The following is a 13,456-nucleotide window of genomic DNA, read 5'->3' as shown; positions in this document are numbered from 1 at the left end:
GCTCGAGCAAACACTCACTCGACCAAATAACCTATGGGCTGCATCAATTCGAGTTAGAATAATTCACTTGACTAGGCCTACGGGATATTTTTCATTATGAGTTCTAGCAAACACTCACTCGACCAAATAGCCTACGGGCTGCATCAATTCTAGTTCGAATCATTCACTCGATCAAGCCTACGGTCTATTTTTTATTTTTTATTTCGAGTTCGAGCAAACACTCATTCGACCAAATAGCCTACGGACTACATCAATTCGAGTTCGAGCAAACACTCATTCGACCAAATAGCCTATGGGCTACATCAATTCGAGCACAATCAAACACTCACTCGACCGTCAAAAACCTAAAGGGCTACATTGCCCCAAGTTTGAATAAACGCTCGCTCGGTTACAGAGACCACGAGGTTCAAGTTTGATTAAGTGGCTTAATACATAGAGATATGCCTATACACAAAATTTATCTATATAGGTGGCTACAAAAAAAAATTTAAACGGGTGCGGTCTCTTCTTTATCAGATTCCCCCCGTTCTCGAATCCGCTTTTGCTCCCATCGTCGTCGTCATCATCATCGGAAACCAGAGCTTCAGCATCAGCTTCGAGTTCTTTTGCCCTTTTTATCTCCTCTGTGAGATCGAAGCCGCGAGCATGAATCTCCTCGAGAGTTTCTCTCCTGGATCGGTACTTAGCAAGTTCGGCGACCCAATGCGCCCAACCATTGGCGGATTCGGCTGCCTCTCTTGCCTAAACTTGGGCAGCTTCAGCATCAGCCTGATAGACGGCTACGAGCGCATCCGCATAAGTCTTTGCCATTTCAGCATCGGATTCGGCCTTGACGAGCACTGAGGCCAACCGAGCCTCGAGCTCCTCAATTTTTCTTGCTTGAACCAGGCCATTTTCCTTCATTTTCTGAAGTTGGGTTTCAGACGATGATAACTGGGCTCGAGCAGTCTCTTTTTCTGCAGCAAAGCGGTCCATACCTTCTTTCCACCGCAAGGATTCCATCCTTATCACATCGACCTCCTCACGCAGCTTCCCTATCATCTCGATTTTTTGCTGCAGCCGTGAGACCGAAATGTTAGCTACCGTTCTGGTATCGAACCCATAGGCTTTCAAAAGCATCATTACCTACTCAGACAAATCGTTCTGGTCTCGATAAGCCTTGGCCATCTCGGCTTGGAGATCTTTTATTTCCTCCTCTCTCTGCCCTAAGGACAGTTTGAGAGAGTTCCTCTTGTCAGTAGCGCGTTTCAGGTCGGCCGCGTATCGATGCAGCTCATTCTGGGAACGAGAACATTGCTCTCGATGGACCACCGCAGCCTACGAAGGAACAAGAAGCGATGTTAACAAAAGACGAACATAAAGGCAATACCAACAAAAAGATTTTTAAAAGACTCGCCTGGTTCAAAGCCTGCCGCAAACCGTGAAAAAGATTTGATTCATCACCGGCAACATCCTCGATACCAGTAAACAGGTCACGAAACGGATCTTCTTCATCGTGAGGCCTACCTAGATCAAGGGCCCCCAGATCTTGAGCTTCCCGAATCACCCCTGCGAAAAAAACGGGAAAGGTAGGCGAGTCCAAAATCACCGCTGCTGCCCCAAGTGACTCGCTCGGAGCATTCCCCTCGGCTTGGAGGGGTTCGAAGGGCTCTTCGATTGTAACCTCTGCCGGTTGATTCCGATGAGAGGCGTCTTCGACATCCGATAGTTTGGGGACTCTACTAGAACCTCTCTTCGGTATATTTTCAGTTAGAGACGGAGCCCCATTGGGCATCATCGATCCAGCCGGCGTTGAAGCATCGGTGGCTCTCTTCGTCCGGACCGCCAGCGTGGACTCATTATCCTCTTCCTCTTCTTCCTCATCCCTTAGGCGCAAAACGGATTCTACGGTCAAAGGAATAACATTCTTGTTCGGCTTACGAGCCGTCCTCTTCTTCGGTTTTGGATATTCGGGCAACGAAGCTCTCTTCCTTTTATTTTCCTTCACCGGCTTTGGAATGAAGGTCGAGACATCCTCCTCATTAGACAGAGGTCTAAAGACCGCATCCTTACCCAAACCTGCATATGGGAAACCTTATAAAAAAAATCGAGAAATGCCTCGTCAGAGTCCGAAAAATGAGCTTACCGTGATTTTTGGCCTCCCACCGACCCTTAGACAAATCACGCCATGAGCGCTCGGCTTTTGTGGAAGTCGAAACTTGATCCCGTACCCAATTCTTGAGGTCGGGAACCGCTCCGGGCCTCCAGGGAACCGCTACATCACGAAAAGAGGAGTGTCGATAAGAGAACAAATGAAAGAACAAAATAGAAGCAATAGCAAAATCACACTTACGTTTCAAATTCCACTCCTCGGGGAAGGGCATCTTTTCAGTCGGGATCAGGTCTGAAGTCCTTACTCGAACGAACCTGCTCATCCAACCCCGGTCCCTGTCCTCGTCAATACTCGAGAACAAAGCCTTGGTAGCCCGACGCTGGAGTTTTATTAACCCTCCCCGATAAAGTCGGGGACGATACAGCCGGATAAGATGATCGAGGGTGAATGACATCCCTTCGATTTTGCTCACGAAATATCGGATCAGAATAACGATCCGCCACAAAGAAGAATGGACCTGGCCTAAGGTTACCTGATACTGTCGACAGAAGTCGATAACGACGTAATCGAAGGGACCCAAAGTGAAAGGGTAAGTATATACGTTCAAAAACCCTTTCACGTGAGAAGTGATGTCTTCGTCAGGGGTAGGTATTATCACTTCTTTTTTCCCCCAATTACAGTGCTTCTTTAACAGATCGAGGTGCTTCTCAGTAATCGAACACATGTACCTCGATACCGGCTCACACCAGCCAAGGACCGATGAACCTTTATCAACTTTAAAATCTGAAGTAAGGACGCACGCCTCGGGGACACACTCCTCTGGCCGTGGCTCTGCCGGTGTCTCATCGGCGGCACAATGTGAAGATGAAGCTTTCACTTTCTGAGGAACGGTTTGCGATGTTTTCGCCATTTTTTGAATTCAAAAATAAGGAGTAGAAGAAAGTGATAGAGATTTGGTAGAATTGAGGGGTCTTTTCGGAAAGAAATCACAGCTTTTTTGGTAGGCTGGAGAGTGTAAAGAAGAGATTGAGAAATTTTAGAAGATAGAAGATGCAAAAATGGTAAAAGATAAAGGTGAGAGTTATTTATAGGTTCAAAGCGACGGCGGTTCATTATCAGCAGTGGCCGACCACCGCCTGACATACATTAAATGCCTTGAAAGACTAAACCGACAGGACAACTATCATGTGCGTCATGGTCGAACTTGATGGAATCAACAAGATATAATCCGATCGAGCCGTTGAAAATCATATCGTTTCTCGCCATATTTCTTTCTGAGAAACGAGGGGACTATCTATATACGGTCGAAATGGATTTCAGCCTTGGCATGTCTGGTACGGTTCGAAGGGTGGTGTATCGAAGTAAGATCCCGAAGGGGGGAACGAACTAACCTAGAGCCCGGGGAGGCCAGTCCGTGTTGAGATCGATATCATAATCAAACTCGAACAAGAATCGAACCATGGCGCGGGTAGATCTATCGTGCTGATAATCCAAAAACCAACCTACATCGACCTAGAATCCATCCAAGGGCTCGAACCAGGATCGGGCTCGAGCCAAGATCACGAGTTCGAGCCGAAGTCAAGCTCGAACCAAAATCGAGGATTCTAAGCAAGATCGAGCTCGCAGACAAAAGCCGTTGTAATCCCACTAGAGGAAATCTTGGCAGAAATTATGGAAAAACTGATTTATCATGGGTATCCCACTGAATGTTTATTTTATTATACTTGGAGCCAAACCCTTTTCACTATAAAAGGACTTGTTTTATCTTTCTTGTAGGGCATCTTTTTGGAGACTTAGACTATCAAAAACTGTATTATTTTTATTTTGTTAAATCCTAAATTCACTGTTCATAATTGATTCGCCTGGATTACGTTTTCTCTAACCTATATTTATCCTTTTATTTATCCTAGCATTCTGTATTAAGTTGTACCAAATATCTTCGGAACTGCGTATAAATTCAACTATATCCATTTTTCGGGTAAACAATTAGTTTAATTGCAACTATTGTATCTTATGGTGCATAGCCTTGTTTGTGAGTATTTATTTGATAGAATAAGCAAATATTTCACAAGGATACAAGTGATGTTTTTGGTAATTTTTATTGTAGCTCAAATCGTACAACATGCTTATATAATTATTTTACGTCAATTGAAAGAGCAAAAGAACATATAAGTAAGCTCAATTGGGAAGGACAAAGTATATGCCTCTTAAAGGAATGGAAGTGAAAATAGAGTTCACTTGACAGCTTTTTGATTTCATAATTAGAATTCTTTATACACTTTACAAGAACACTGAGTGCTGAACATCAGAGTGCCCAACAAAATCTGGGCCCAAAGAACATGAAAAGATAATACAGATAATTAAAAGAGACTAGAAGGTAGCAGATCAGCGAAGAGAGTCTTGGCGTAACTGGTAAAACGGCTGTCATGTGACCAGGAGGTCACGGGTTCAAGCCGTGAAAACAGCCTCACAGCCTCTTGCAAAAATGCAGGGCAAGACTGCGTACAATAGAACTTTGTGGTCCGGCCCGGACCATGCGCATAACGCGAGCTTAAATCCTAAAACATTACATCAAAATAACAAGTGTCAACAATAGTCTATCACACAGTTCAGTATGTTCAGTCATACTCATCAGACGTCGGATATTTTAAAGCCGAAAATTAAACTAAAGCATAAGATAAAAGAGGTTAAAAACTAAGACAAAAGTTACACAAGCAGATCAGTCTTTCCACAAAATGCTCTCTCAGGCAGAAGATTCAAGGTTGGTTCGTCTTCAAGAGACACACCATATTTCTTTCAGTAGTAGCCGAACTTATATCTCCTCTGGTATCATCACAGGAAACTGAAAGATAAGATTTGCAGTCAGTACCCAAATTTATAACCATACAATATAACAGAATAAAAGAATACATCCAGGCTTACTCGAAACAATTTAAATTGATGCCTAAATTTAGCACGGAAACTGTATGGAAACCCAAATAGAAGACCAGCTATAATTGGAATTGCTACAAATTATTTTTCCTACCAACTAATAGCCTAACACAACATCCAATTGATAACTGGATGAAAGTGAATATGAAAGCAATTTGGGAAGAACATAAAGGTTTTCCCTCCACACAAGGGAGAGGCTAACAGTCTAAACCTTCGAAAGTTCAACTACGCCTCGGTCCCAAACAAGTCGGGGTCGGCAATATGAATCTCACTGGCCATGTTTCCCCATGTGGACTCTTCTCTGCCCAAATATTATGCAAAATAAATATAAAAAGTACTGGAGGTCTGAATATTTTGAACTTCTTCTTGTGGAAGAAAGCTGCCCTATGTAAGTTACTACGGGCTGTGGCAAAGAAGGATAAGCTTTGGGTGTTGTGGGTACATAACTTCTACTTAAAGGGGAAGGATTTGGATACTAAGTGTATACCTATACAGGCAAGCAGGGTGGTGAAGAAAGTTCTGGATGCCAGAAGCTAAGCACTGGGAATTCAGTATTGGACACATTGAATACATTTACTGCTAATTCTGTTTCAGAGTTAAAAAAGCCTATGGATCTTTCCTTCCATTATATCAGAAAGTGCCACGGAAGAATCTTACAATGGTTAAAGGATTGGTTCCTAGGCATCAGTTATCCTTTGGCTGGCTCTTCAAGGAAGGCTTTCTACTGTGGATAGATCAGGTATCCATGTGGCTAAAGAATGTGTGTTGTGTGCTTCTGAAACATACTCATCTATTCTTTGACTGTTCTTACTCGAGGAGTATTCTTTTAAATTGGCTGGACATGAGCAGGCAAGTGGGATGCTGGAAACTGGGAAGAAGAAACTAAATTGCTCATATCAATAGTTAACAACAGTAGGCCTAAGGGTGTTGTGTTGGGGTTTCTCTTTGATGCTACTATATACCACATCTGGATTGAGAGGAACAACTGCAGATTTCAACAAAAGAGTAAAGAGAGTTCTGGAAAGATCAAAGACAAAGTTTTACAGTTACCTATTGTAGTGCAAAGGCAATGTAAATGGAAGAGTTTATTACATAGGATGAATAGTTTAGCTAACTGTCTTGCTGCTGGATGTGAGGACTTCACTTGTATCCGAAGGTGACAAGTGTAAATCTCTGATAGCACTGCAAGCGGTTTTTTTGGTTAGTCTTGGTTATTTTTGAACGGTCGAGCTCTAGAGTCAAATAAGCTAGCTCGTATATATTGCTACTTGGTTGAATAATTTTTTTTACTCTTGACCAAAATAAAAAATACTAGGAATTCTCTATATTTTCTACTGACATATATCTTTGACAAGGCAAAAAGGCTCCTAGAAAGCATACCACTTAAAGTAAACGTACTAACATGGTCTCACCTATATAAATTCTCTTCTTTCATTGTGTTATATCTTTCGCTAAGTCAGCATGAATTTCAAGAGATTGTACGTCTTTTAAGAGAACTTTCTTTCACGTTATTTTAGGGCTCCCTCATCCCTTTTAACACCTTCACTCATCATAGCTTCACACCTATGATCCGGTGCATCTAGAGGTCAATGCAAGACATTAACAAACCATCTCAAGAGGTCTTCTCTCATTTATGCTCAATGTATGTTACTTGCACCTTCTACTGAATGTGGTAATTTTTAATCTAGAGTTCAATACAAAGAAATCAAGTAAAGGGTCTTTTGTTCTACAATTAAACCGTAACACATGATTCTTGTTGGAGCTAGAAAGTGTCTATTTCGAACAGGAAAAAAGAATATATTCTTTATTGGTAGACTAATAACACATCAAAATCTCGATGGATGCTTGTCAAAAGGCCACATAATACTCATACTCAAATGCTGTAATAATGATGAACTACACATATAAATCAGCTCCACTATTATCAAATAATAACTGAATTGTGCAAACAAAAGAGAAAGCGCTGCTGACTTATTTTTGGAAATGATAAACTCCGCCTTGTTTTCAGAATGCAAAATAACATAAATTTCCTACGAAATTAGCGTATATTCAATATTATGCAATATAATCCTTAGAGACAGGTTTCTATTTTATATATATTTATTTATGAGGTAAGTTCTATGAATAAGGCTGCCTAGTAGTTATCAGTATTCTATAACTATCCACTACAACACCTATGGGAACAGCCTTATACCTTTTTAGTGCATAACCATCATCATTTTGGTAGAACAAATTAAAGGTCACAGATATGGCATCTACTTAGCAGTAGCAGACACCTAATATACTCAGAAAAGAGAACAATATGGTTACCATTCTAAGAAAGATTTTCTACACTGAATATCCTCCTTCAAAGGGGAAGAGATAGTAAACACATATAGAACTATCTACCAAAAGCATTAATTGAAAAGGAAGGACGAAATCTTGAACTTACATCATCTTAATGCTTAGTGACAATGCTCCTTGCAAAAGGACTACTGAAAGAAAAACAGCCAAAGTTATCCTAGAAAAAATGCAGCAGTCCAGCAGATTAATCAGAGGTCAGACGACGCCTCTTTTCATAATCTACATCCCGTGATCTTGACCGTGAATCATCTTCATGCGGTAACCGTGATTTGGTGTGTCTCCTTGATGATCTTCCCCTGTCCCATTCATCATCATATTCTTGCTCGCGGTCCTTGTACCTATGATGATCACCATATCTATCTCTATCATCCCTATGACGGTCATGCTCCCGTCCACTACCCCGATCCTTCTCAAGGTCACGGTCACGATCACGATCTCTAGAGCGTGTGCGACTGTGGTCACGATCCCTCTCTCTCACACTCTCTCGTCCAACGTCTCTATCGTCTTGGTGTCGCCTCTCTTCTTGCCAATCATGATCATGCCCTGTATTCTTATCTCTAGCTTTATCTCTTTCATAAGAAGGTTCTCTATCGTCTCTATGTCTTCTGTCTGAAGAACCAGACCAATCTCGTTCTGAGCCTCTATCTTTTTCTTTGTTACTAAGCCAAGCTCCTCTATCACGGCTTTCTTCTCCATACTGATGATCAGATACAGCTTCTTCCCCATAACTCGACTCTCCCGCTCTGTAGCCATGCTCGTCTCCGGCCCATCCACCACCCATATTAGGCTCAGACCACATACCCATGTTAGGCCCATCCATGCCAGCACGAGGCATCATTCCCATACCATTCATTGGCATTCCTCTTCCAAAGAACGCAGGATTTACATGAGGAGCCACACCAGGCAAACCAACTCCTCCAACTGGTGGAAATGAAGGTAACATACCCGAAAATGGTGGAGTTGGAGCACCAGGAAATCCTCCATAACCACCCATTCTCCCCATAGGCCCTCCAAAAGCAGGATCAAAGCCTTGACCCATCATTGTTTGAGGATGCACCAACGGAGGTCCAGCACCCATACCTTGTCCAAATCCACTTCCACCATTTCCGATATACCCTCTCCCTATGGCGCCACCAGGCCTATTTCTCATAGGACCAACGGGACCCCTATTCCCCATCCCCTGCGGACCTCCTCTGCCCCAATTTCCTCTCCCAAAATTCCTGTTATTATCCCCACCACCTTGAAAATTACCACCTGTAGCATTGTTGTTGTTAAGACCAGTTTTAACAGTGGTATCGCCAGGCCCCCGCCTCGCCTGTGAATTCACAGTAGCAGCCTGAGCTGTCTGATGATTTCGATTCATCTGAGCCTCACCCATTCTCTTCACAGTAAATGGTGAAGCAAAGGCGACCACACAAGCCCGTCCATTGAAAACATGTCCATTCATCCCATCTTTACAAGCCGTGGCAGCTGCAGGTTCATGAAACTCAACCTGGCAATATCCTTTCGACTTCCCACTAGCTTTTTCATCAAAAAATTTAACCTCTTTCACAGTTCCATACTTGCTTAACTCTGCCTCCAGCTCAGCATCTGTTGTCCACCAATGCAGATCACCAACAAATAGAAACGTCCCTCCACCACCGCCACCTCCTCCACTAGGACCTCCGCCCAAGACCCCTACTCCGCCAACATTGTTACCTGTAGAATTCCCATTCACCATTCCGTGCCTAACCAAATTATCATTCCCTGAGTTCCCAACATTACCAGCATTGCCTATAACACCAGAACCAGCAGCATTAGGCCGTTGAATTACCCCTTGATTCACAATATTATCGCCTGTATTTTGCTCTAAATCAGCCATCTTACCCAACAGACCACAAGTCTCAACCTTTACCGGATCAGATGACTCAACCTTTACCGGATCTCTACCTCCCAACTCATTCCCCCTAAACCCTAAATCCCTAAACCCGTCAGGTCCATCCGAAACCCTAGACACTACATTCTCTTCTTTCTCAACTTTCACCTCTCCAACTGCAACTGGCAGAGCGGCACGGCTACTCTCCGGTGTTGGAGCAACAAGCTCAGTCTCCTTCTTAAACCCTAAATCCTCATTCTTACGAACTGACTGAAGAAAATTTTCACCAACATTAACATCGTTATAAAGATCCTCATAATCATCATCTTCTTCTTCAACAAGAAACCCATCATCCGCAACAGCGGAGATAGCTTCATTCCTGTGGAACTGCTCCATCGGAGCCCCGACCCGATCCTCAAACCCGTCCCCTTCGGCAACTTCATTTTCGTCCATGGCAATCTTCAAAAACGGACTTAGGGTTAGGGTTAGGGTTACTGATTACAATCCCAGAAGCTGGAATTTGTAATTGAAATAATTGAAACACTTGATTTTTTTTTGAAGAGAAAGAATTATTACAAGAAAAAAATGCTAGTTTGGTTGAATTTTATTTTAATGGCAGAACTGTTCTACTTCAAATTAGAGCAGTCTCACTCGCTGCGGGAAAATATTGATAACTGTACACACTTTTATTTTTTAGAATAATAGATATCTGTTATAAAATAAATACAGTAAAGCAAACACAAGTATAGAGAGAAACTGATTTATTATTCAAATTTCAAATTTATGTACATAATGAACTGAATTCCCCTCTATTTATAGAAGAAAGAAAGTTGCTGTGTAAGCTGCTACTGTAAGCTGTTGTGCAAGCTGTTTGTAAGCTGCTACTCTAAGCTGTTGTCCCAGATATAGATAATCTTCTATCATGTATAATATTTATCCATAACGGAGTACCGAAAGGATAAGCTTCTTCAGGAGGCTTATTTCCAATAGAGTACTAAATAGATAAACATATTTACGGCGGAGTCTCGTATGGATAAGCTTCTTCAGGAAGCTTATTTTCAACGGAGTACTAAATGAACATCCATAATATAATATATTTATAACACTCCCCTTTGGATATTCATTAAAAGATAATGTGACTAATTAAAATCTTACTAGGAAAAAATTCTGTGGGAAAAAAATCTCAGTGAAGAAAAAAGAGTACACATATTTAGTAATACGCATTGCTAGCTGCCTCATTAAAAACCTTATAAGGAAAACCCTGTGGGAAAAAACCTTAGTAAGGAAAAAAAAAGTACATCGCGTATTTTACTCCCCTGATGAAAACCTTGTTTCAAATATTTAAGTCTCCGCACTCCAATCTTGTATACCATCTTCTCAAAAGTTGAAGTTGGTAAAGATTTAGTGAATAAATCTACCGGATTATCACTTGAACAGATTTGTTGCACATCAATGTCACCATTTTTCTGAAGATCGTGTGTGTAGAATAATTTTGGTGAAATGTGTTTCGTTCTATCTCCTTTTATAAATCCTCCTTTCAATTGGGCTATGCATGCAACATTGTCCTCGTATAAAATTGTAGATCTTTTATCACATTCCAAACCACATTTTTCTTGAATAAAATGAATCACTAATCTCAACCATATGCATTCCCTACTTGCTTCATGAATAGCTATTATCTCAGCATGATTTGAAGAAGTAGCAACAATAGATTGCTTTGTGGAGCGCCATGATATGACAGTACCTCCACATGTAAACACGTACCCGGTTTGAGATCGTGCTTTATGGGGATCAGATAAATAACCTGCATCTGCATAACCAATAAGGTCTGCACTACCTTTGTTAGCATAAAACAAACTCATATCAAGAGTTCCCTTTAAATATCGTAAAATATGCTTAATCTCATTCCAATATCTCTTTGTAGGAGAAGAGCTATATCTTGCTAGTAAATTAACAGAAAATGTTATGTCAGGCCTTGTAGCATTAGCAAGATACATTAGTGCACCGATTGCACTGAGATAGGGTACTTCGGGACCAAGGAGTTCCTCATCCTCTTCTGGAGGTCGGAACAAATCTTTATTCACTTCAAGTGATCGAACAACCATTGGTGTACTCAATGAGCGCGCTTTGTCCACGTAAAAGTGTTTTAAGACCTTTCTGTATAGGCAGATTGATGGATAAAGATCCCGTCTGCTAAATGTTCAATTTGCAGACCAAGACAAAGTTTTGTCTTTCCAAGATCTTTTATCTCAAATTCTTTCTTAAGATATTCAATTACCTTTTGGAGCTCTTCTGAAGTTCCAACAAGATTTATGTCATCAACATAAACAGCAAGTATAACAAATTCTGAAGCCATTTTCTTTATAAAAATACATGGACAAATAACATCATTTATGTAACCCTCTTTCAACAAATATTCATTGAGGCGATTATACCACATGCGCCCAGATTGCTTTAAACCGTATAAAGATCTTTGTAATTTGATTGAGTACATTTCCCAAGATTTTGAATATGCTTCAGGCATTTTAAATCCTTCAGGGATTTTTATGTAAATTTCATTATCAAGTGACCCATACAGATAAGCTGTAACTACATCCATTAGATGTATTTCAAGCCTTTCACGTAAGGCTAAACTGATGAGATATCGAAATGTTAAGGCATCCATAACTGGTGAATATGTTTCTTCATAATCGATTCCAGGTCGTTGTGAGAATCCTTGTGCAACAAGGCGAGCCTTGTATCTTTCAACTTCATTTTTATCATTCATTTTTCTCACAAAAACCCATTTATGACCAACTGGTTTTATACCAGCAGGTGTTTGGACTACTGGTCCAAAGACCTCTCTTTTTAGCAAGTGCATTCAATTCTGATTGAATTGCCCCTTTCTATTTTGGCCAATCAGATCTTTGTCGACATTCTTCGACAGATCGAGGTTCAAAATTCTCACTATCTTTCATAATATTAAGTGCAACATTATATACAAAAATATTATCCACCACTATTTCAGATCGATTTAAATTAATTCCATCACCAGTAGAACTTATTAAAAGTTCCTTGCTCACTCGAGTCTTGGGTTCATTGATTTCTTCAGGAATCTCAGAACTAATCAGATCTTGGGTCTCTCCAGGAGATTCCTTCATAGTATCGTTATCATTTGTCGATTTTCTTTTTCGAGGATTTCGATCCTTAGAACCCAAAGGCTTACCATGCTTCAGGCGTGCTTTAGGTTCACTAGCTCTCGTGCTAGTAGATGGTCCTGATGGGACATCAATTCGAATAGGCACATTCTCTGCAGGGATATGTGACTTAGTTATTCTATTCAAATCAGTAAATGCGTCTGGCATTTGATTTGCTATATTTTGTAAATGGATGATCTTCTGGACCTCGTGATTACATATATGGGTACGTAGATCAAAGTGAGATAATGATGAAACTTTCTACACAATTTCTCTTTTGATTTCCTTTTTCTCTCCCCCTAATTGTGGAAAATTTGTTTCATCAAATCGACAATCTGCAAATCGAGCAGTAAATAAATCTCCCGTCAATGGTTTAAGATAGCGAATAATAGAGGGTGATTCAAACCCAATATATATTCCTAACCTTCTTTGGGGGCCCATCTTACTGCGCTGTGATGGTGCTACTGGCACATATACAACACATTCAAAAATTTGTAAATGGGCAATATTTGGTTCATGACCAAAAACTAATTGTGACGGAGAATATTTATTATAATGTATTGGTCTGAGACGGATAAGTGATGTTGTGTGCAAGATAGCATGGTCCCAAACAGTAGTGGACAATTTTATTTTCATAAGTAGTGGTCTTGCTATCAATTGCAACCATTTAATAAATGACTCTGCAAGGCCATTTTGAGTATGAACATAAGTTACAGGATGCTCAACTTTTATTCCAACTGATAGACAGTAATTATCAAAAGCTTGAGATGAGAATTCTCCAGCATTATCAAGGCGAATAGTCTTTATAGGATGATCTGGGAATTGTGCCCTTAATCGAATTTTTTGGGCTAATAACTTTGCAAACGCCAGGTTGCGAGATGATAGTAGGCACACATGAGACCATCTTGAAGATGCATCTATTAGGACCATGAAATATCTAAACAACCCACTTGGTGGGTGAATAGGTCCACATATATTCCCATGTATACGTTCTAAAAAGGCAGGGGACTCAATGCCAACCTTCATTGGTGATGGTCTAGTGATCATATTTCCTTGATA

At 40.8% G+C, this 13,456-nt stretch overlaps 1 protein-coding gene across 1 annotated transcript; it reads right to left on the bottom strand.

The window, feature by feature from the left end:
• Positions 1-4,640: 4,640 nt before the first annotated feature.
• On the bottom strand, positions 4,641-9,859 carry LOC107809000 (uncharacterized). Its single transcript, XM_016633580.2, has 2 exons — positions 7,455-9,859; positions 4,641-4,934 (listed from the first exon to the last, which is right to left on the bottom strand). Exon 1 carries the CDS (start codon positions 9,672-9,674, stop codon positions 7,551-7,553), a length of 2,124 nt encoding a protein of 707 aa, XP_016489066.2. The 5' UTR covers positions 9,675-9,859; the 3' UTR covers positions 4,641-4,934; positions 7,455-7,550.
• Between the last annotated feature and the right edge of the window lie 3,597 nt (positions 9,860-13,456).

The sequence above is a fragment of the Nicotiana tabacum genome, chromosome 12 (assembly GCF_000715075.1).
Source record: "Nicotiana tabacum cultivar K326 chromosome 12, ASM71507v2, whole genome shotgun sequence".
NCBI lineage: Eukaryota > Viridiplantae > Streptophyta > Magnoliopsida > Solanales > Solanaceae > Nicotiana > Nicotiana tabacum.
Note: the sequence above shows the minus strand (reverse complement) of the source record. Positions and strands in the feature narration are given on the sequence as shown.